We start from the raw sequence: 22,692 nt of genomic DNA on the forward strand, positions 1-22,692 counted from the left end.
AAATTGAAATGTTTTTCACACACCTAACTAACACCTAAGGTATTTTTTTTATTTAGAAACGTTTGGGTGCATGGAATTTTAAAAGAGAGAGACAGCAAATCTGAATTCATTCTTGCTGAAGAACTTCTTGGAGGTGGAGACCCAGACAAATACCTCAGTATTTTAGGATGAGTAAAGAAAAATTTTATTCATTGCTGAAGATCATTGAGCCCAAAATACGAAAAAAAGACACTTCATGGAGAAAAGCAATTTCACCACAGCGCCGCTTAATTTTGACCCTGAGATACCTTGCAACAGGTTCTTGAAAGCTGCACACGAGTTTTTTATTCAGGGTAGGTCATACTACAGTAGGCAAGATCATCAAAGAGTGCTGTTCAGCACTTTGGAAATGTTTGGTTCCATTGGTAATGTGCCCTCCTACTACAGAAGATTGGTTGGAAATTGAAAAAGACTTTAATCAGTTATGGCAATGCTCAAATTGCATTGGAGCAATTGACGGAAAACACATTAGAATAAAGGCTCCTCCGAACAGTGGCAGCGAATTTTTTTAACTACAAGGGATTTTTCTCCATTGTGCTTCTCGCAATCTGTGATGCACATTATCGTTTCATTCTTGTGGACATAGGAGACTCTAGTCGACATAGTGATGGGGGTATCTTCAGCAATTCCAGAATAGGAAAAAAAATGATAAAGGCTCTTTACAAATTCCTAGCCCTAATAGCTTGCCAGGATCTAACACACATGTTCCCTATTATTTGGCTGCTGATGATGTCTTTCCATTAAAGGTTAGGATAATCAAGCCATACCCAGGGCGTCACCTCAGTCAGAACAAAAAGACTTTTAATTATCGACTTAGTCGTGGAAGAAGAGTTGTAGAGAATGCTTTAGGTATACTTGCTGTACGATTTCAAGTATTCTATAAAATGCTAAATTGTGATCCAGAAGTGGCCCAAAGTATTGTACAGGCATGTGTGGTTCTTCATAATTTCCTACAAAGTCCACGTCTGTCAGCATCCCATATTTATGGGGACCAATTTGATGGTAATGGAAACATAGTAAATGGCAACTGGAGAAAAACTATTCCTTCATCTGTAAATATGGCTTCACTTGGACATTTCGGATCAGATTTTTATTCTAGAAATGCAGGTTTTTATAGGGATGAGTTAAAAAAATATTTTGTAAAAGATGGAGCAGTTTCATGGCAGTGGAGTGTGTAATGTTTACATATAGGTAATAGTTTATGGCATTTTTTTATTTGCTTGTTCTATTGGTTTATTTGTTTACCAGTAAATTAACTGATTTTGTAACAGTTAATATTTCATTGTTTTAAGTGATTAACCTCCAGGAACAAGTTTTTAGTATCATGGATATTGAACAAAGTTTTTATACAAAGCTTATTGACCTTGTGTCACAAGCAAACTTAATTTACAACCCATGTCATCCAGACCATAAAGGCCCGTTTACACTGTGCTTAGCGGTGCCTAACCTAACCTAACCTTGCGACCCCTTCCGTTTACACTACGGTTTTCGGCGCGTACCTAAGTGTACTAAATAACATACCCGACGTCATTTTTAGCTCACAGCAACTATTGATGACCAACATTCATCACATAAATTCATTGTTACCTATTTTAGATTCGAAAAAGATTTTTATGAATCTAAATTAAATGATATTTTGTTAGTAAACATGATTTTGCATCTCGATAATCATACAGGATTGTTTAGTATGTTGTTGTATAGATTTATGGCATGTTTATCTTACTTTCATGTTTTTATAGCATGTAGTCCCCTGTACTGGGTAGAATGTACATTTTAAATTCACTTAATTACAATGTTTGAACACAAAAAACACAACATACAATCATAACAATGTAATAAATAATTAAATTTGAGGTAAATAGCGCACCATCATTTATTTTCGCCAAATGAACCAACTTTTTTCAATTACAAACCCGCAAGCAGCGATAACACAAACCGTTTTCGCAGGTTCAAGCAGCTTGATACGCAGAAAAACGCTCGGTAGGCGATCGCTCGCTCATTTCTACGAGACTTGAGCGCCCGAAATCAGTCAAGCGCGAAACCAGACAGAAAAAATGAAACAAACAAAGTTACGCAGGTTTGAGCGAGCGCGTTACGCATAGTGTAAACGGGCCTTAAGATTAGAAACAAAACAGATTGTGCATGGAGAAATATTGCTCAGGAGTTGAACTCTACAGGTAAGCATGAGTTTTGTTACATAACTAAATTAATGAAACTAAGGGTAAATATTATTTTTATGTTCTGTAATTTTAAATTAACTTGCTTTATTGACTGTAATTTCCAGTTGACCAGTGTCAGAAGCGCTGGCGTACACTAAGAACAGCATATGGAAAAAACACACAACAAGAATACAGAAGCTCCATGTGGCTCTGGTACTTTTCCACAAAAGAGGTGGCCATATTACCAGCAACTATCTTTTTGGAAAGCTATATTAAGCATAGAGAGTACGTAGATGGTACATTATAACATCAGGCAAATATTAATCTTTTTGTTTGTATAGATCTGTAGACAACTTTACTGATACAAGTGCCAGCAGTTCACCCCAGTCTGTCTTTGACAACCCAGGTCAGTAGGTGTGAGTTTTGCAGAGTAGTCATGTGATTTATGTTTTGCTCATTATTTGAATACGATATTAAATATTTGTTTTTCAATATTTCAAGATGATTCCAGCGATGAAAATATTAGAAAAGAAAATGATCATACTTCTGAGATTCCCACACCAGTCAAAACCAGTTGTCAAAGAAAGAAATCAGACAAACAGAAAGTACAGGTACTCGCAGACCCACAGTTTATTTTGACTATTTCATTTTACGGACAGAGATGCTAAATTTTCTACGGCAGAGCTCTAGTCATCTTGCAGAGCTGCAGGAAAAAAATTGGACCGACTTGACCATTTTGGCAAATTTGTGGTGGCACAATTAAGGGAAAAGCCTGCAGCAGTTATGGAAACCTACATGAAAGAAATAAGAAATATACTATTTTCGGAGTGTACTCTTGAATTTAACATTGATGAACAGTGGACCTAAATTGATTGTTTTTGCTAATGTTTTGTGTTGTTTTTTCGAAGTTGTTTTCAGTTCTTTTCAATAAATCTTAGATTGTTTTCATTCTATAAAAGATTGTTTAAAGCTACACGAAAATGAGGTGGACCATTCAGGCATGCGGCCAAAATACTGTGTGCGCATATATCCGCACAACCGCATGGGAGCGCCGCAGACTGTCCGGGATTTCCCCTGCCGTAGCCGCTGCTTTTTTCTTGTGTGCATCCGGCTTAAGGCAACTGCCCTATGTGACTTTGCAATATAAGGTAATTAAACAAAATAACCGAGTTGTTCATGCCACTAGGTCAGTGGTTCTCAAACTTTTTAAGCATGCGGTGCATTAAAGAACTAAAATTTCTTTTCGCGGCATACTTCGCAGGTAAACATAACAAAAGTTGTTCAAAGAACAACCACTTTCAACTTTGTTGTGGTGGGTGGGTTCAAGACGTAATTCTGGTGTGCATATCAAAGTTTCGAAGCATATTTTTATATTTTCGTTATTGGCAAGGAAAAGCATCCTTACCCACCACAACAAACTATGCTTCATGGACTAAGTGCCTCATGGTGATATTCCTAACATGCAACTTCTCAATATGGCTGTCTTTTCCTCTAACCTGGCGTTCAGAATAAACAACAAAAAAACACTTGAACTCGGTCATCTTTTAAGTACAAATTAACTTTGAACTACTGTTATACTCCTTTAAGGCTGTTAAAGAGCCTGAACGCTTTTAAAATGCTTTAAAACTTTGAAACTACTGTTATACTCCTTTAAGGCTGTAAAGTTTAAATCACTTTCTTTTGTGCTGGTAGTTGTCTAAAATTTTCTTTACATTGTTAATGGGTTTCCATTTTTTGTTGCTGTCTTCTAAGAAATAAATCAAAAAACATAAATAATTAAATGGTTAAAAAACAAATACAAACTTCAGCGTATATGACAGCTGTGAGATTCACTAATCCACTCTTTGTTGAGCAGCTTTAAATCTGTTGGTCCAACCCATATGTATGTACAATATTTTTGTGTTTAGAAACTGAGATAAATCTTATAATAACGGTGTAGCTGCAGCGCGTCTTCCATCCCTCCACCAATTGTACCCCCATATTTGTCGCACTTTTTAACGGTCGAACGTTGCGCAGCTATTCCCGGCCTGGTGAATATTTCAGCGTAATTGTACTGCTACGATTTTCCCGGCGAAATAAACTCAACTCAATAGGCCTATATCACAATGCGCAATACAACAGAGTTTAGACACGTTTAATGAAGGCAATAAAAAAACACTTTTGCGGGTTGCAGAATTGCAGAAATGAAAAAACACCTTTGCGGGTTGCAGAAAGATTGTAAAAATTATTTATGAAAGTCATTTTGCAAGAAAGTTTGCATTTTTTTTGTAAAAACTTTAAGCATGTAAACACAAAACTTAAGCAAAGACCTAATTCGCTTTATATTCACCAACCATTTTTTTTTTCAGTTTCGTAATATGGATTGAGTTTTTTTGTCATGTCTAGGCTATTTACATTAATATTGTATTACACTCTTAGCAAAGCAACGATGGAGTAAAATTGCGAGTAAGTTTTTCAGTGATCCGCGCTTTTTTCTGAAAAGCCTTTGTCGTGATAGACGCTATGACGCAATGATCCCTAATTCGTCACGAACAGGAAACTGGTAGGAATGTTAAATGCGCGTACAAAATAATGCGATGGAAGGATATTTTAAACAGCTGCTATGAGCGGAACATTTAACGCAATATCATAAAGGGTAAATGCAGGCAGTTTGATTGACGTATTTCTTAGCTCTACGTTGGTTAAGTTGTGCCGTAATGAATCAAGGAACTTTACTATTTCAAATTGTGAGTGTACATTTTCAGTGCAAGGGCCATATAAATAGTTTTTGTTGGATTTGGGGTTGAAACAATGTTTATTGGCTAACGGTTTAACATTGAGCTTAAAAGGTAAGCAACATATAGGTTTTGAAATAATATACTTAGGTTATGTTTAACGGTTTTTACAATGAGAAATGTACGCTCAAAAATTCGTTGTTTGTACATACAGGCATAGTTAGAACTGTTTCATAAAAAATATTAGTCATGTGGAAAGTGTGGGTTTTACTATTTACTGGAATCATCGATGAACGGAGGATATTTGTCCGAAAGAAGATTTTAGCTTTGCTCCTCAACCTTATACAAGAAAGATTATTTAAACTATTCACAACATGTGTTATCTAAGATGGGTTATCTGAGATGTAGGCGTTAAACAGATTATGTAACAAACTAAAACGCTTTAATAATCGTACTTGTATGGGGTTGAGAAGCGATGCTAAAATCCTCTTTCGGAGAAATACCCTCAACATACGTTAGTTCTCAACTTTCAAGGTGTTATTACCTTTTGCTCTTTCAAATTGAGGCTAAATTTAAACCATGCTAAACTTATCATTTGGTTTTTGAATGAAACAGCATAGTAAACTACTTTCAATGCAGTATAACATTTTTAGGATTTTGACAACATAAAGGAATTTACAAGATTATGTTACTAATTCTGTCACTGCTATTCTACGCCAAAGGGTTATTAGGAGAAACATTGCTGATCGGTCGTTTTGAAACTAGTGACATTCAAATACGCAATAGCAATGGGGAAAACCCTTACCTCATTATGTATGCATAAAAGCAATTTTAATCGGGAAATTAGCCACAAAAATCATAAACACTCGGATAAGGTTGTCATAATAAAAAGTAAAAATCCGCCTTAATAAAAAGAATCTCAAAATAGACCGTGCTTGTATGACGAAGAATATAGATCGACAGCTAGATGTTTGCTACTAATGGATATTTTTAGGCTTGGTTTTCTTTATCTCTGTCAAGGTAAATTTTAATGTATCAAATTTGCATAATTTTTTAGTCCATTAAAATAAAGAGCCATAATGGGACTACACTAACTAATGTGGCTAATGTATTGTCACTCACATTGTCTGCAGATTTCTTAAGGTTTAGAAATTGTTTTAATTTCCCCAAAAATCTGGAACACATAATTATGGTTAATTGGCTGTCAAAAAATTTCGTTGAGAAAAACGCTGCTTTTTCATATAAAAAGAAAAGCAATAAAACTATTTTTTATCGTTTAAAGCAGTGGTTCTCAAACTTTTTTGACCGCGACCCAAATCTGAGTTTTATGAACAACTCACGACCCAAGCCTTAGACATCAAAACATGTACTAGTTCGACGCCACGTCGTGGCCTGCCCATGTCAAAATGGCTGCAGGTTTAACGAGTTCGTTTCGACAATACTGCATAACACTACACACATTGTGGCTTTGCAGCACCACGATCATTGATCGAAGTGAATCCCAAATCTAAAAATGTTTCCTTGTGCGAATACTTACTCATCCCCAAACGCTAATTGTTACAACTCCTCGCTCAGTTTCGCATGATTAACTTATATTCCCTGTCCTATGACGTAACAATCGCCATGTGCGTAACAGTACAATTTGAAGGCTATTGTCGGTATTTTGCAATGATTAGTTCGTTTTACTGTACAACGTGGTCGAGTGAGGGGACTTTACTACTACTGCAGTAATAGTTCGTTTGGGCAGTAATAGTTCGTCGCGACCCATACTTTGAGAACCACTGGTTTAAAGTAATAAACATTATATAATACAGGTTTAATACAGGCTTAATTTACTTTAGTTTCGTAAGATTGCTTCTTATGGGAATGTTTCAAGGGGAATTTATTACGTCACAAGTAAGACTAAAACAAAATTGAAATTGTGTGCGAACAATTGGCACTTTTTGTCACTTGAAAGTAAGGCGAAGGACCACTTCTTGTCACGCAGATACATCATTAATCTGTCTAATTTTTAATCATAAGATGATATTGCAAAAGATCTAGAGCTTCTCGCGGTCCCTCTGAACTGGCTTGGTGGGCCCCGAGAGACCGCGTACGCCAGTGTTAGAACCACTTGTTTAAAGGGATGAATACATTATCCACAGCTTTTGTGTATTTTCTTTTTTTCCCTTACGCTAAATGAGTCTTACGTCTCTGCTTTTCTCCTTCGAATACGCGTTGTTGCCCCTGTAACGGACTTTGGACTAAAACATTTTATTCGCATATAATAATCAATTTACTTTGCCTTTTTTACACACAAAAGCTTGATCGTATTCTACTCCAACAAAACAAGTTTACAAACCTCTGCTGAACAGGTCATGAACTGTCTTAGGGTTAATTTGTATCATTCCCTTTCGTATTACCGAGAAACAACCCCTTGAACGGCTTCTAGCCATGTTACATTTGAAGTTTCTGCAAACAATTTAATGATAATTACGGTTTAGAACCGGATTGACCTTGTCGTGACTATGTGTTCACAACTATGCGCTTAGTGTTAGTATCTAGTATCGAGTGCATTACAGTTTTCGAGTTGATAGTTCACAGTGGATGCCTTGGCGTTGCGACATTTGTGTTGCGTGGTCAGCCGGCGATTTTGTGACATGCTTTCTCCAAATATAAACTTGGAAACATAAGTGAAGTAGTCTTCGGCCTCGCATAGGTTTAGTTAAGCAGCAATTAGCATGTTTTAACAAAGATTCAGATTTACGTAGTGTTTTTAATTGTCTATCCACTAAAGTCAGCACACCCCTTACAGAATACAGGCATAATGTTTGCTTTAAGTCAACAAGTAACTTGTCATCTTTACAGCACAGTGTTGACACTTGTAAAGTTGTGTCAACATGAGGCAACGTTCTGCTGCAAAAGCCTTATTCATTTTTTTATGTATACTGATACGTCGACTTGATTATGATTGCAGAAAATGTTTAGGTTTATACATACACTTAGCTGCGCTATGATAAGATGTTATGAAGAGCACATTGAATGAATAAGAGTTTAACCATTCACGGTTACGCATTCGGTACAAACTGTTGTTTATGGCAGACTTTTAGTAAGTGACTTGAGCGTATTGTGGCTAAATTGATTTTACATTTAAATAGTTGTATTTACGCATGACTGCGTTTATCGGCATTCTGCCATACCGTGAAATTGGTTTGTTATTTAACAGCATGTGTGTTGCCGATGCAGGAAAATTTGTTGCTTAAACTAGCGAGGAAACTGACAACATGCTATCGCCACTGCATTTAATGGCTTTTGAGACGTGGATTTTATTGGCAACTTTCTTGATTCTTGCATGGTAATTTGATATTTCTTAATAAAGTCTGTACTCTGCGTGCATTTGTAGCAATGTGTATTTTCATTTTAGCGTCACATTAGAAACTCAAAGCAAGTAAGCATTTCCTTTAAAGTCTAGCGGCCGTAGATTTTGCGTTTTGTAAAAACACGCGCCCTAACACTTTCGCAATCGTAAAAACGTATCTCGTAGCCGCCTTCCACTAGGATAATTATTTCCTTTGTTACGGAGCGATACTACCTTTGCCCCGATACAATACCACGTTGTCGCTTGAATATATAATTGCGTTTGCTATTCCAACTAAAGAAGTTATCGCCAACGTTATACGTTTGTTGTTGCTTTATGTATTTGTTTAATAAACCGAGTTTTATTTTTGGATTTAGATCGCGCATTTCCCAACTCAATCTAACCTTGCATAACACCGCATAAATCGGCTAAACTTTTCTTATTGCAACACATTCAATGAGTTTTATGTTTTGAGGCATTTTTAATGTTTTTCGATTGTTTTAACAACAGAAAAGCAGGAAAAATGAAAAACGGTTGTTGTTTTGTTAATTATTCATCTTTATCTTTTACATATCGTTTTAAATTGATCCTTTTTTAAAATGTTTAACTTCTTCCCTTCTTTTGTTTTTAAATCCAAATAAAAGATAAGGGTGACATGTTTTGACAATAAACCGTTAATGCCACACTTTTAAATCTGTAGTGGCATAAAACACAGTTGTTTGGCATATAACTATGTATTATAACCATTCTGTGTTTGTTTCAAGGTTTTACGTACATCATAAATGGCAGTTTCTCAACAAATTTAACATTCCCCATCATCCACCCAGCATTCGGAACCTGGGAACAATTGGAAACATGTTTGACAATCCAAAACAGGTGGCCCATAAATTGACAAAAATCTGATTTTGAACTCTTTGTTTTTCATGTAAATGAAGTCTAAATGATTTTTCCTTTCACAAATCATTTTATATCAGCTTTTTAGGACATGAGCAATAACAATGTTTACATTTAAACCGTTTACTAAAAACATTTTTTGATGTGTGTATTGACTGGTCAATTTATCAATGTTATTGACTAATTAAACAACCAACCTTAGATTTACAAGCACAAAATATTGTTTTTTGACAAATACATGATGAAATATTGCTGTGACAACCGTTTTTGTAACTTTGTATTTTTTTTTTGTTAAAGTTCTTTCTAAAAGATCTTGAAATGAAAAGGAAATTTGGCACAGTATATGGGTAAGGTGACTAAAATTTTACCAAATATTTTTAGATTAATTGATTTTACTGATTAAGCTATCGTTTTATACAAATAATTTGTAGCGCTCGAGTGCAAAAAAACACGGTCATTTTAAGTTTTAATTCATTTTGTTTAACTTAGATTTAAATCAGTTTAAGAACTATTGTACTAAGAACAGTTTTGTGGTTTGATGTGTTGGTAGCAGACATGAATACTAACAGTTTTTTCAGGACAACCTACAAGCATTAAAGTAGGTATGCTCTTGGACTGTTACAGTTACACATTGATAGTTTATTTTATTTGTTTAACTTTTTGAAGTTTTACATTTACCTCAGAAACTGCTCAAGCAAATACAGTTATTTTAAAGGCCAACATAACTCTTTAAGTACCAATGTACATGAACATTTGTGACTTGTTGCTTGAAGGTTTTTATTTTTTAGGCTGAAGTATTAGTTGATTTGGATATGAGTTCTTTCGCTGAATTGTAACAAAATGTTTTGAAACTTTGATTAACGTTTACAGTTCTGATTATATTTCATAATTTTTTGATGGAAAACAAAAACAATTCAGTGTGTTAATTTCTTGTTCCACCAGCATTGTATAATTACAGTATTTAAGCTAAATATTGTCAGGAACAAATGACCTTTTATCTCATATCTGTGTCAATTGCTGGAACACGACTTTTTCTTTCGTTTTTTTTTTTTGCAGCTCTGGTTGTATGTTAAAGTGTCCAATTCGAGAACCAAAATTCTCTGAAGCAGTAAAATATAAATACCAAAGTGTGTTTAAAAAAAACTCACTAAACACTAGAATACTTGTTACAGAACATACACTGGGTGGTCTCCACGCATCGTTATCAGTGATCCTGACATTTTAAAACAAATCATGATTAAAGAATTTAATATCTTCCACGACAGGCAGGTAGGGAAAATTCTTGGCATTCACACCGTAGTATGAAAATTACCATTTGAGTTGTTTTTTTTTTTCAAAATAGTATTGCTTGTGATCACTTGAAGCAAATCATGTAGGAGTATCGTGGCTAGATTAGGAGTGCACAAACTGTTTGCTATGTCTCCCGCATCGCAGATTCTCATTTTACCAACAGCCACAAATACCCTGCTTGTTTTTTTTTCAAAGTTACTGATGCCTAAATAGCCCGGATATACTTTCAAACTGGATGTACAAATTGAGCTGAACACTAGTCTAATGATCAGTCTTAGCTGTTTTTGATGTCGCAATCTAAATTTTGATACTTGCGGTATAAGTTTTTTTTTTTGCATTGTTGCACACAATAGGGGTACAAAAAAGTGTGATACATATGGCTACTAGGCTGATAATACTCTTTTCCAGCAGTTTAAAAATTGAAACATTTGGCAAAATAGTTTTATTTTTGACACGGCTGCCAGAACATATATTTTAATAATCATCTTTACAGCCACACAAAATCGCCTCTGTGGTTGTACAGCTGCAGGTTGTGCACCCCTGGTCCAGAGCAGTTTATTTGTTCTCATTACTTAAATAATGAAAACAATCAATGAATACAACAATAATTAGCTACATATATAGCGAACTGGAGTGGTATGGTCGGTGACACTTCACTTGACCTAGCTACACTTAAACTTTTGTTATTGCAATAAGCTTATGATTAAAAAGCTGTTGTAAAAATACATATTATTTTGGTTATACTGTATATCTTTCCAGGCTTTAAATTTTGCTTTAGTAGAAACTTTATTTGTATTTAAATTTAAATATTCAATTTGAGTTTAAATTGAAATGTGGTGTAAGTCGACTAAAAATTTAAGTAACATTTTAGAATATGCACAAAATAGAAAATTATTTATCTTGACAAATAGTTGTGCATACCCCCAAGATCAACGTGTTGTGCATTTACTATGTAATAAAATAAAACACTTGATAAAAAATTGCAGTGACATAAAGTTATTTTCTAACTATCCAAAAATCACTTTTTAACAGAAAATACTGATGAAAATTATGGGGAAGGTGTTAAACAACGGATTAACCCACATTAGTAGAGATAAATGGAGAAGAGTTAGGTAAGATAGCAAAACATTTTGATAGTTTCAATGTGTTACCAACAGCATGGCACAAGTTAATTTTTGGCAACGTTAACTAACATTTAGAATAGGATGGGGTGTTACCAGTTAACACCAATGGCATGGTTACTTCAGCGCATCTACTGGTAAATATGTTCGATATTTGTTTCTCGTATAAATAGATTGGATATTTGGTTTGAATGTTTAACACTTCTTTATGATTTATTCAACGCTGTAGTTGTCACAAACGCTGGGTCAAAACTCCTTTAAAGTTATATAAAGGTGGATTAAAGAAATTAGTCACGTTCATTTCAACCAGTGAAAAGTACTAAAAATCTTTAACCAAAAAAAGCTACCGGTAACCTTTTATCTTCACAATTCTACCGAAAATAAAATTAATTTGTTCAGGCACACGATTTCTCCTTTGTTTTCGAATGTAAAGTTGCGGTCAATGATGAGGGGTTTGGACGCATGTGCTGATGCCATGGTTGATAACCTCAGAACTTCTTGCAATGAAAACGACGGAGTTTTCGACAGCAAGGGGTAAAACGCTTGATGAAATATTTCATATAATTGTATGCACAAACTGCCTGTATATAAGTATAAACTGAATGATGTTTTGCTGGCAAATACGTTGTTTTAACCGACGTTTTCACGTCCTATTTGCCTAAACAAAGACCTGATTATCGCAAGATTAGAAACGCAGGGGCTTTTCATCTAAAAATTTACAAGTGCAATGAGGAATATAATGACCTAAAAGACGTAAAAGTCGTGATTTTATTGTCAGTACATGCTCATGTCAATGTTAGTAATACAAATCATAGCACACCAGGTCTATTAAATCAAGCCAGCCTTGATTTGTATTCGGTTGCGTCTAGGTTCGATTCACGTCAAAAAGTACAAAAGAAAGATAAATTTGTTCTGTATCTTTTCAAAGAGTTTTTGGAAAGTTTGCTTTGGATGCAATCTGTTCAGCGGCTTTTGGAGTCAACGTAAACTCGCAGGTTTGTTTGTCCAGAAGCTTTAGGGCAGGGGTGTCCAACACGTGGCACGCGTGCCAAAAGTGGCACGCAGAGCATTTGAAAGTGGCACGCCGAGCATTTGCACATTTAGATGGTAAACATTAGGATTTGTCACGCAATTATATTTGTTTCTATTGATTCTTCTTGGCCTTTATTCTAACTTTAGTAATAATTATAAGTAGTAAAGTTACACGACCGACTAATTCATTGTTCGTTTTTCGACCAAACTTAATTATCCCCCTTGCCATAAGCGAGTTTTAAAAAACGCCAGTTGTGCTAGTGCGACTTTTGATCAACAGCGCCGATACCTATACCATGTGCAGTTTTTGTTCCCGTACAAGAGTTTGGCGGTATGCGAATAAATACCAATACCTTTGCTGAGAAACTTGTGCACGTAACGAAAGGACGATTGGCCGAATCAGCAATTTTATCAACTATTTAGTTTTTAATTAATTGTTACGGCGGGAAATGAAAGTAAAAGCAATTCACGTTTCAAATATAGCTGACCGTGTATTGTTGATGCCTAAACTTAAGTCATCTTGGATCAAGTTTAGGCCGTTGCCGACTTTGCAAGCGGACATTAAACACGGTCTAGGAATCGTTATGCAAACCTACATCTATAAGCACATTGTATTGTTTCATGTTGCCCCAAGGAATTTGTTTAACCAAAAATTTACAAATATGTTTATTTCAGAAAGTTATTGCGCCAAATAATATTTAAACCTGAGTGTAAGTGTCATGCTTAAAATGCCCGTTTATTTCAAAACAATTGTAATTGTTGCGTTTTAATCGATATCTGTTCAATTAATTACGTAACTACAAACGCGTTTGTGTTTAGTTTGAAATAAGTTTTGAAACCGATGTAACTTGAACAAGGATGCGATTTCGATGTTACACAAAGCACTCTGTTTGTATCTTGTGTCGCACAAACAGAATAAAAGGTTTCTGGAGTACCTTAAACCAGTTTACTCGCATTTGACGACATATCTTTTTCTAACCATTTAATAGGGTTCTACATGTGGCCAAATATTCGCATTCAGTCCGTACCGCTAAGACGTTTTAGGCATGGTTTGAAAAAAGTACCAAACGTTGGCACGCGAGTATGTATTAAAACAAAAATTGGCACGGCGGTGTGTTCGAGTTGGACACCCCTGCTTTAGGGTTTCTTTGAGCTAGTACCACACCTTCCACCAAAACCACACAAAAACGAAAAGTGTATTTTTAGTACTGTAATATGATTCAGTGATACGCAACATGTTTAACATTTTCGCAATTACCTATAAAATGCGTCGGTTAGATTTTTTGGGGTTTTGGTCATGTTTTGTAATGCTACTTACAGAAACATTAAAAAAGAAAGTTAAGTTGGTTACTTACCCGAAACATATTTCCTAACTTCCCTCCTCAATTTGCATCCGATTTAAACCACTTGTTACGCCAAGTATCGGATCCACCAAATTTTGACTGGTGACAGTTATATGGATAGATCGGACACACTTAAAACAATTTTCTCAGTGTAAATTGTGCAGCAAAAACAGGGGTGCAAAAATTTTTTTGGAATCTGGTAGCGCGCAAAAAATTGTAGTAGCACACACCGTTTTGTGTATGTGTCTTTTTCCACCTAATGCACAACCATTTCGCTACTAACAGGCCGTATCACAGGTCCCTATTTTACAAACTGCCACCAAATGTATCAAATTGTTTATAATCTAGTGATTTAAAGAATTTTATGTCTAATCCATAGATTGAACTGTACAGCTTTAATGATTTGTTTCAATTGTTAATGACGCCACTATCTAAATTGTTAAGTTGTTTGTTGCCCGACATTTGGCATTGTTTGCACACAATAGCGTACAAAAAGTCTGTCACGTATTGCTACCGAGAGTAGCCCCGAAAAATCCATTGCTAGTCGTTTAAAATTAAGTTTAAATCAACGCAGTACCGCCCACACATTTACTTCCATATACGGTTTCGCGGTCGCATTTTCGAGTAGCATACGGCGACAGGTTGTGGAGCACTGTGCTTCGGTAACATCACGGCATAGTCTATTGACATAGGTTTTGGAATTGGGGTTTGCCCGATATCCAGTTTTTATCCCGACGCATGACAAATCGTCGTTATAATTGCTGATTCGGCAAATCGGTCTTTCGGCTCGTCTCATACGTTCTCAGATAGGAACAGCAAACGTCCAAACCTGACGCAGAGATTGTGTTGCAACTTGGCCTACCATATTTCTATCCCCAAAGAGGAGGACACATTGTTGAAAAGAACATAAAAAAAAAACAATTCAATAGCTACAATCCGTTGAAAATGTTTGTGCGGCGTGAGTGACGTGTTGTTGAGTGCATATGCGTTGCAAATTCTTTTTGAGACACGTGTGCGATTGCACCATACCCACGACTATTAGCATCACATTCGCGCCCAATGTGTAAGAATGCTTATTATGATAGTGAAAAGTAAATGTTCTGTTTAGGTTTTGAAAACGTTTGCGGAAATCACTACTTCAACAGATGACAGACACAGTCACGTCATGTCATGTCAATTGATGATTGCACATTTTACACAGTTACATCGCGATAGTGCCTATAAAATATGCAATTAACGTAATTCGGTCGCCGCTCGACTCCAGCGTGTTTTTCGCGAAAACAATATTGTTAGATCGTTGCCTACCCTCTATTTTTGTGCCACTTTATCATTGCTTTGTTATTATTCTGAGAATTAATTACAAAAATATAGACCACCTTTAATTGTGACTACAAACTGCGGTCGCGCACGCAAGTTTATTGGTCGCGCGGCGCGACCATGCGACCGCATTTTTGCACCCCTGAGCTAAAATGTTGTAAGTTGTAATTTTTCTCTGTGTAGGCTAAAGATGGGAACGAATCCAAAGCCATTAAGATGGCAAAGAAATTATTTCAGGCAAGCTTTCTCACAAATCCTCTTGTGTTTGTTTTTGGTAAGTTAGCAAAACAGGTACAAAAGACAACCATCAGCTAATTGTGGTTGATTTCGGTATCAAGTACTCGGTACTGCAGTGTTTCGAAATTTGGTTATTTACAAAAAATGGCCATCAAAAGCTCGCTGTAAATTAACTGATTCGACAGTAAAAGGATTTGAAAAGCACTGCATGCATCAGAGGCGAACGACTGAAATAACTTTACAGTCAAAAATTTAAGTCCTAAACTAAATCATACTAAATCAATCGTGTGTATTTTACAAAAGAACTTTTTTTTTCATTCTCATCATTGTACCAAACGTTTAAGGACGACAGCAAACGAAGAATTGCATGTTTCATTGTAATTACGCGTGACATTTTCAAACCAATTAAGGTAAACCCATTTTTAATACTTAAAATTTATTTCAATTTTGTGCACTGGGTGTTTTTTGAAACTGGTGTAAGTCGTGGGTCGACAATCTCTGCCAAAGTCGGCACGCATTTAGTCCTAAAGTCCTAGTCCTAAAACACAGAGAATTTGCCTGCTTTCTGATTGCTTTTCAAATCAGCCGGCAAAAAAACTTCCAAATAAATGTTGGAACGCAAAGATATTACTGTAGATATACTAAATTACACTTGGCTATATTTAAAGGTTGCTGACCTCTAGTAAAAACTATTGCACTTGGTTAAAGGTAACGTCGTTTCATTTCTCGTTAGAAGAGGCGAGATTAGGACCGACTATCTTATGAACTGAGACGCTTGCTATACCATTTTAACCACATAATACAATTTTAGTTGAATATTTTATTATGTAACCTTTTGAAATAATAATTTCGTTGCAGCCATATTTCCGTGGACAGAAAAATTTGCGGAAAAGATGAACTACAGCTTTTTCCCAAAAGATTCGATCGAATATTTTAAAAGTCTTACTAAAACTCTGATTGAAACGGGAAAGACTACTGACTCAAAGCAGGTACAATTACATATAACTTACCACACCAGAAGAAAGTATGGATTCTTTTCTTTACGCGGCCATTCCGCCAAAAAAGAACCTAAAATGGGTCAACTTCAACCAAATATTTAAATAAGATTTGGTTAGTGTGTACTTTCAATACTGAACACTGTGTTTGACTCTAAAACACCTAACTTTCTCATGGTTGTCTCTTGAAATGCATTTCATTTTTAACTTTGCATGTGTAGGGTTCTGCCTGCAGAAACAAACTATGATCATAAAATGCAATATGGGACCCAATACAAAATTAGCATAGGAAATGAAGTAACCTTTCAGAACAGGTCATACTCCTAGTGTATGTGCAATAGCAAAAATGTGCTAAACCACTCTTTCAATTTAAGAAACCTTCCATTCACTGTCTGATTAAATATTTAGGAGCAGAGTATCATGCAGATTATGGCAGAGTCTGAAATCACAGACAAAGAAGCGCGAAACAAAATCAAAGGTAACAAACCTTCAAAAAGTTGAAAGTAAGAAATTCAATAAAATCAGTATTTTTCAATGTGAATTTGAAGTGGCACTAAAATGTGTTGATGACAGACTAAAAAAAACATGTTAATTTCTAAATTAATGTATGCCCTTGCCAGAACACATCACTACAGTTTGTTGGAAAGAACTTGCTGACCATGGCTTACTAAACCTGTTTAATTCCATACGTTAAACCTAATTTATGATATTTAACAACTGCCTAGAAATAGCGAATGCAGTCTTTCAACTAATAAAACTTGCGCTTTAATGGTAGCACATGTTATGACTGTAATCTCAATGAGCAAAATGACAGAAGAAAATGTTAAAACAGAAGATAAAACTCTCAAATATGCACATCAACCATAAATAAATATGTGTCGCCTAGCACCAAGTTTTGTGTTTATTTTGGTTTGGTTCCACAGATATGGTCTACATAATTTTAATAAACAATTAACATATACTACATTTGATAACAGACAATCAGACTTTATGACCGACATGGTCCGTTCGCAATCCGCCAGTTGCTTGTTGATTGTATTTTACGTACAGGCAACTGAAAATAAATATGAGGATGAGGATTACAAGAGACTCGCAATTGAAATATTTAACAATTGCAGTTACAACATTTCGTAATGTAATCTAACAAATTAACATCACATATAATACTTCTAAATAACTTTTAGTGAAACTACAATATATCCTTGCAATAAACAAAACAATCTGGTCTAGACGTTTTAAAACTTGGTGAAATATTTTTAGGTATGACACGTCTGGAGTTGATAGGGAACGGAGTTCTAATGATTCTTGCCGGTTACGAAACTACATCGAGCGCCATCAACTTTCTTGCCTACAACCTTGCATGGAATAAAGAAGCTCAACAAAAACTGAGGAAAGAAATACAAGGGATTGCTGGGAAAGACGTGAGTTTCTAATGTTGGAACCTTGTTTTACTTCGATCCTGTTTTTCAGAAACAATCTTTTTTGTTTTTAAAAGGTTTTTACTTGCCGCTGATTCATTTAAGTTTATCGCATTTACATCGTTACCATCACCATACCTTGTTGTTATTATTAGACCTATGCCTCGCTTGAATATTTTGTTAAAGGAAAACATAAGTAGTCGAGACGGGATTAAAACCAATAAGCTTTCGAACATGATGACAAATATCTGATTTTGTTGTTGTTTTTGCAGAATTCACTTACATTTGAGGATATAAGCGACCTCAAGTTTCTGACCCAATGCATTTACGAATCTGTTCGTCTTTACCCACCTACAGTCAGGTTGTGTGTTTGTATTTTATTCTTAGTAAACTGCTTTGCGCCGAAAATTGTTTTGCTTGTTATAAGGGAGCTCTTGTCGAATATTCAGGACCTATGTCAATTTTACTTGTTTATTTATGGTGTCCAATTCCGCTTTAGGTTGGTTTAGTTTAAATCAGTGATTTTTTAGCGTAGTTTTTCTTAAAGTGCGACTTACAACTCGGGCTTTACGGCTTGATAACGAAGTGCGGGTGTGCGGAATAAGGCTAATGCATTGTGTCGTACGGTGAAAGAAAACATAGTAACATAATTGCACCAAAACAATCACCAAGCCGGAAATAGCTGCGCAACGTTAAAACGGTATGGAGGGCAAAAAAGTGGACGACATTATTTTTAAGCGTTATATGACCGGGGCTTACAAGAAAGTGAGTGTAGCGCGCAGTGAGATCAGAGTGTCTCGCATAAATTGACTTTAGAACGCATACGTGCGTGGGATTCGAACTACTAATTTCGCGATGCCTTTGCACTATTCATCTAAACTTGTTTCGTGGTTGATGCAACGTGATGTTTTAACAAAGTCTTATGTCGCTTATGTGACTGTGTTCATTAAAAACGATATAATTTTCTATTTGGGAGCATAAGGCGGGGTTAGAACCCATAACCTTGCAAGTATTTGTGTTCTAGTTTTATACTTGTCATGACACAGAAAACGCAATTTGTTTTAATCCATTTCCATGCCTTCAGAAATTTTCGTTTCTGTGAAAAACAAATCACGATTAATGGAGTGACGATTCCAGAAGGAGTCCACATCGATATTCCACTTTATGGAATGTCACGAGACCCGGAATATTGGGAGGAACCGGAACGATTTTTGCCAGAGAGGTAAAACTTAATTTCAAAATAATAAACAACTGGTGATGATAATAGCTGTAATTTCAACGTCTTTAATTTAAAAAAGTTGCTTAAAAACTCTTGCCGACAAAAGTAACTTAACGTTTCATTGAAACAAAAGCTGTTATCACCACTACAAATATTTATTCAAAACATTCAAGATTTTCTCGGAAAGATATTATTGAAACATAATAATTTCCAGTCCATTTTGAATTATGTGGGATAACATAGGTTTCAAATTTGTTAATATTTTAATGAACAAATAAAGTGTCAGTTTCCAAATTCTAACATAGCCTTCCTAATGCACCGCCAATCAACAACACCGTTTTCTGCCTTGCACGTAATTTATTTTTTGCTCAATCAGAATGGAAGACATGAGCAAAATCGACCCAATGATTTTTCAACCGTTTGGTGCTGGACCAAGAAACTGTGTGGGAATGAGATTCGCCATGATGGAAGTTCGCCTGGCAATTTGCAAGTTGCTACTGAATTTTGAAATCGACGTTTGCCCTGACACACCGGTAACTTAATCGACTTTCGTCGTGTATATGAGCAGGTCAATTCAGAATGTTAGATGGTTGAAAACGCCTACTTCTGGGCCCCGTACAGCTTAATAGAGAAACACATTGGAACTAAAACCTAGTGGAATTAAAACATTTTTTTGCAGTCAATTCGATTTCTCGTTTTTCATTTTAAGTTCATTGACTATTTCATCCGTCTTGTAATTCATTGCAGGAGCCGCCCATAGAAATCATTATACAGTCGACATCGATGCGACCAAAGATAGACATCTTACACCTCAAGGCGACCCCGTTAAAGGAAACTTGAAATCTGCACTTTAAGCTGTATTCTGTTGACGTTTTTAATTAATGTAAATGCAAAGGTTCGATTCTTCGACTCACATGCAAATTTAATCATGATTTTTACTAATACTGTTATTTAGAGTAGGCTACCAACCAATGAACATCACGTTGAAATGTATACGAAATTTCACGCTTTATAATATTGCAATGTCGTTTGATTCATTGAAACCAACCTCATCTTCGTGCAAACGACATGAATCTACATCTATTTCATAGTTGTGAAAGCAAGAATGTGATTTTTAAAGAACTACAAACAAAAACATTTGTTAAGGAAATTTTCTTTTAAAAAAACTAAGAAATAATAGGTTGAAGCAACTTTTGTGACAAAGTTTGTAGTTGTAGCGATGAAATCACGTCGAGATTTTGGTTGACATGCCCTGGATCATCGAGACAAGCTGTTTGCGTTTTACCTCAAACCAGCATTTACGATTTAGTGGCTCAATGTTCTGCTAAATCTGATCTTCATTTTGTCTACATACAGACATTTTTAGTGCCTGGATAAAAAGTTGATAATATCACCCAAGCAAGTCTGTGACAGTATAGCGGATTGCTTTGATACGTCCGATGCGTGTGTGTTTAAGTCAAAGTTTGTGTGACGACATAAGGGATACTTTTGCCAAAATAAATCTGTTTGTTCGATTTAAAGCGGGAAGTTGTGCGTTTTTAATTTTTTTCAGTGTGTGTAGACATGTGCATTTTCATGTAATCACCTCGGGCCAATCGTTTCTCACAAACAAAACATCAATGAGAATTTTCTTTGGTGTCTCAACATGTGTCTTTTTAAACCTTCTCTTATATTAAATCTTTTGTCACAAACATCACATCGATGAGGTTTCTCGTTGGTATGTATTGACATGTGTCTTTTCAAAGAACCACCGTGGGCAAATCTTTTGTCACAAACATTACATCGAAGAGGTTTCTCACTGGTGTGTGTAAACATGTGTGTTTTCAAATAATCACCTCGGGTGAATCTTTTTTTACAAAGATGACATTCGTGGGCTTTTTCATTGATGTGTGTCAGCATGTGTTTTTTCAAACTTCCAATACGGGCAAATTTTTTCTCACAAACATAACATATATGGGGTTTTTCATTGGTGTGTGTCAGGATGTGTATTTTCAAAGTTCCAATTAGGGCAAATGTTTTCCCACAAATATGACATTGAAGGGGTTTCTCTTTGGTGTGAATAAACATGTGTCTTTTCAATCCTCCTCTTAGACTAAACAAATTGTCACAAACATCGCATCTGTAAGGTTTCTCTTTGGTGTGTGTCAGCATGTGAGTTTTCAAAGTTCCCCCTCGGGAAAATCGTTTTTCACAAACGTCACATCGAAATGGTTTCTCATTGGTGTGTGTAACAAGGTGTGTTTTCAAATAATCACTTCGGGTGAATCTTTTCTTACAAACATGACATTCGTGGGCTTTTTCACTTAGGTGTGTCAACATGTGCCTTTTCAAAGTTCCACGTCTGGAAAATCGTTTTTCACAAACATGACATTCATGGGCTTTTTCATTGGTGTGCGTCAACACGTGCTTTTCCGCAGTTCCACTTTCAGAAACTTTCTTATTATTGTGGGTTGACTTGCGTGTTATTGAAAGAAGTTCATTTCTGCTAGTTTGTTGGAAGTTTGTAGACAAACCAAAGGTCTTTTCACCTCGCGAGGATGATTGATTGGAGTCTGAATCCCAGGAATTCATTTCTCTCCACGTTGGGTGATCAATATTACGGGAACGGCGTAAAGTTGCACATTATATACTAAACATTTTACCTTGACTCTATTAAAAAACAAAACGTCAAGTAGAAAAAATTGTTCCGAGACACAGTAGTTGTTAATAAATTCGTAAACTATATTTTGTTAAACCGTTGCTTTCGTACCACTTAAACCCACTTACAATAGCTTAAGTATGTAAGGATGAACAAAGAATGTCAACCTACTAACAAACCTGTAATTTTCTACGTCGGTGAAAGTTAAGATAATCGTGGCAATTAGTTTAAGTGATCTTTCTCTTGCAAAAATACTAGCCCGAACCCAAATCGTTTTCGAAAAGCCCTAAAGTGTGATTGAGAGGTGTAGACAGAATTGCCATCGACTTGAAACAAAAAAAAAGGACAACCGAAAAGTTAAATTTTTATGCGAAACGAAACAAACGTTTTTGAACAAATCTTTGCATTTATACGAGTCATGACATATCATTTGCAATATTTTGGCCAGAAACAATCTGTTCAAGCAACTCGTTGTTCGTAGAAAATACTAAGTGCATCTCACAATAGGCCAGGTCTAGGTTTTACTTTTACTTGTAGCAGGGATTTGACTATAATAATTGTTGAAAATAAGACAAAATAAGGACTTCAGTCAAAAATAAGGACATTTCTTAGAAATAAGGACAATGAACATTTCTAAGACATGGTCCTTTAAAATAAGGACAAATCTTAGAAATAAGGACGGTATGGCAACCCTGGGTATAGATCAAGAAAGGCCAAGGTAACAAACACAATAGGCAATTGGTCTTGGATGGCGTTTTAAGGTTGTTTGTTAGTTAAATGAATGCAAAATCTGTTAATGACAAATCATCGCAAAATTATGCACTTTTGGGTTAACCATAAAATTACAACAGATGTACAGTGAGTTAAAACTAATGTGAACGCAAAAATGTATAATGATTAAAGCAAAACTTTTTGCTTACAATGAAAGTAAACGGTATA

At 35.6% G+C, this 22,692-nt stretch overlaps 3 protein-coding genes and 1 pseudogene across 3 annotated transcripts; 3 read left to right on the plus strand and 1 right to left on the minus strand.

Annotated features, from left to right (window-relative positions):
- Window positions 1–1,363: 1,363 nt before the first annotated feature.
- Window positions 1,364–3,065, plus strand: LOC145219008 (uncharacterized; annotated as a pseudogene).
- A 3,741-nt stretch (window positions 3,066–6,806) lies between these two features.
- Window positions 6,807–12,373, plus strand: LOC145219010 (cytochrome P450 3A8-like). The gene is made up of 7 exons (XM_080086426.1): window positions 6,807–8,000; window positions 8,118–8,246; window positions 9,014–9,125; window positions 9,441–9,490; window positions 10,316–10,412; window positions 11,466–11,545; window positions 11,954–12,373. Exons 2-7 carry the CDS (start codon window positions 8,176–8,178, stop codon window positions 12,090–12,092), a joined length of 549 nt encoding a protein of 182 aa, XP_079942552.1. The 5' UTR covers window positions 6,807–8,000; window positions 8,118–8,175; the 3' UTR covers window positions 12,093–12,373.
- Window positions 12,374–16,898: 4,525 nt separating this feature from the next.
- On the plus strand, window positions 16,899–19,958 carry LOC145219592 (cytochrome P450 3A4-like). Its single transcript, XM_080086937.1, has 6 exons — window positions 16,899–16,956; window positions 17,739–17,899; window positions 18,169–18,257; window positions 18,981–19,118; window positions 19,492–19,648; window positions 19,863–19,958. Exons 1-6 carry the CDS (start codon window positions 16,899–16,901, stop codon window positions 19,953–19,955), a joined length of 696 nt encoding a protein of 231 aa, XP_079943063.1. The 3' UTR covers window positions 19,956–19,958.
- LOC145218972 (uncharacterized) lies at window positions 19,917–21,770 on the minus strand. Its single transcript, XM_080086392.1, has one exon. It carries the CDS (start codon window positions 21,684–21,686, stop codon window positions 20,718–20,720), a length of 969 nt encoding a protein of 322 aa, XP_079942518.1. The 5' UTR covers window positions 21,687–21,770; the 3' UTR covers window positions 19,917–20,717.
- Between the last annotated feature and the right edge of the window lie 922 nt (window positions 21,771–22,692).

This window comes from Phallusia mammillata, chromosome 3 (assembly GCF_965637545.1).
Source record: "Phallusia mammillata chromosome 3, kaPhaMamm4.hap1.1, whole genome shotgun sequence".
Taxonomy (NCBI): domain Eukaryota; kingdom Metazoa; phylum Chordata; class Ascidiacea; order Phlebobranchia; family Ascidiidae; genus Phallusia; species Phallusia mammillata.